Genomic DNA, 2,205 nt, shown 5'->3' with positions numbered 1-2,205 from the left:
GCTAACACGTGGTCGTGGAACTGCTCCACGATCTCCCGCCGCAATTCGTTTCCGGGCACGCAAACTTTCCAACCGGCCTTCGTCCGTACCCATAAGAAGTCTCCTTCAGCTTGATATTCCCTCTGCTTGGAAAAAGTTGCTTCTTGGAGCTCATCCCGCTTCTCCTCGTCTTTTCTTCGAGCTGCGCACCACTTCCAAACCTCGCTAACGTCCGCACATTCCCCGTAAAAACTCCCCCACAGTCTCTTTTCATCCTCCCTATTACCCCCTTTGACTTCTTGACTCCGCGCAATGACATCGATGAAGTCGGGTCGACGCGAAACTGCGTCGGCGACAACGTTTTGGCGGCCCGGCTTGTACACCACCTCAATATTAAAGTCCATTATCTGGTCTGACCAGTAGCCCAACCTCGGATTAACTTGCCCTTGCTTGGAAATTCTGCTTAGAGTTGCGTGATCAGGCTCTACTGTCACCGTCTTGCTTCCAATTAACTGCCTCCACCTTGTTAGCGCGTGCACGGTGGCCCGCAACTCGCTCTCGTACGCGGGCAGCAACCGCTCTCGAAGTTCGCCTTCCTTGACTCGAACGCGATTGGCTTCCCTTCTTGCTCCAACACCACGCCAATTGCGTACTTTGATGCGTCGGTCTTTATCAGCAGAAGCTTGTCTAGAATGGAGATCTGGAGGTTGGTAGTTAGTAACGCCTCCTTTAATTCCTGCACCGCCCGAGTGTGCCTGTTTGTCAGAGTTCCTCAGGTCTGCCTCATGCTTTGGGACTGTGGGGACGAAAGTGTCCTAGCTACTTTGTATAAGTGTGATCACTATCCAATGTGAGAGTGATCCACACAAGTAGTGGTATACTTTGTGTTGTGCCACCATGTGTAGATAGAGTAGGTTGGGACAAAAGAGGACACTCTCTAGACGTAAAGTTAGGAGGCTCGTAAGGACTTAAATTAGTTGGACTTAAAACTTAAAGTGTGCAGAGAGGCCTGAGCCCGTCTCGAGCTCAATAGCCCCAAGGGAAGGCCCTAAGTGTAATAAATGTTGTCACGGTCTTCCGATCTGGCCCCCTTCGCCTGGCTCTGATCCCAGCGGTCGAGTAAGGGGTCGCCGGGCTGACAGATACTCCCACACTCAAGACCACAGTGCGGACTAGCCGCCAAATCTCTCTAGCTCTGCTGGTGGGAGGGTGTCGAGCAGCCCTAGCCGTAGTGGAGGAACCGAGCACCACGAATCGCCAACCGTCCAATCTAGACACGTCTATCCTCAAAAAAGGTCACGCTCGAGGTCTCAGCCAATCTAACCCGACTCATAGCCTACCGCGTCAGAGTGCGTTCTCTACGATCTCTGGTCCCGAGCCCATTTCACGGAGAGCTCGTCAGGCCTGCCTGGCCCGTGGAAAACCTTTGACCCCGAGGGTCCAGTCACTTCTCACTCTCCGGTCTACTGTAGGGGCGATCCCTACGTCTCCTCGAGAAAAACCTTCCTAGGCCGACCGATTATGGAAAAGGGTCTTAAACGGTCCCGACTCACAGGTCGGTTCAGTTTATTTTTCCACTCTCCACTCTCACAGACACACTCGACCACTTGGTCCCGGAATCTCACTTCTCCAAGGTTGTTTCACTCGTGACCGGTCGTCACACTCGTCCGGTTCACGGCACAACACTTACACGTAAGAAAAAAGGACACTTCTAAAAAAAGGAAGATAGACTCGGAGGGCAATCTTCGGTTACACAAAGGAAAACCGTGGTGTCCTCCCCAACTTTCAACCTCAGAGGCACGGCCTCAGTCTGTTCGGAGTCTAACACACGTCAATAACTTCCAAAAAAAAAACTCACTTGTCTTCTCTTTCTTTTTTTCCTCCCTCTTCTCTTTTTTTTCCCCACTGGTTCCCAGCACACGATTTCTTCTCCTTTTTCCCAAAAACTAGACACGGTCGGCCCCAGAGCGCTCGACGCTGCTCCGATCACGCTTGCACACACAGTCCCTCGTCGTCGACTAAGGTCACGGTGATCCTTAGTTAGCTAGTACGGGTCGACTAAGCTCTCTTTCCCTTATTTTGCCCCCGACTGTCTAGCCACATGGTCTGCTTATCGTATTAGCCCGAGTATTAAGCACTCTTAACTTGAGCTAAGGCTTCCTTCCGACTTGTTACAGGTTTCTGTTGGCCTACTGTGATAAGACGGGGTTTGGGGAATGTTCGGGC

The 2,205-nt window shown here is 51.9% G+C and overlaps 1 protein-coding gene across 1 annotated transcript in view; it reads right to left on the bottom strand.

Moving 5' to 3' along the window:
* CSUI_005386 (retrotransposable element tf2 kda protein type 1) overlaps positions 1 to 773 on the bottom strand; it is a gene marked incomplete at both ends in the record, with an annotated part of 1,610 nt that extends 837 nt beyond the window's left edge. The window contains one exon of the mRNA XM_068065562.1: positions 1 to 773. This exon is cut by the window's left edge and continues 146 nt beyond it. Coding sequence (XP_067922461.1) covers positions 1 to 773 — 773 coding nt within the window.
* Between the last annotated feature and the right edge of the window lie 1,432 nt (positions 774 to 2,205).

This window comes from Cystoisospora suis (assembly GCF_002600585.1).
Source record: "Cystoisospora suis strain Wien I chromosome Unknown contig_2606, whole genome shotgun sequence".
Taxonomy (NCBI): domain Eukaryota; phylum Apicomplexa; class Conoidasida; order Eucoccidiorida; family Sarcocystidae; genus Cystoisospora; species Cystoisospora suis.
Note: the sequence above shows the minus strand (reverse complement) of the source record. Positions and strands in the feature narration are given on the sequence as shown.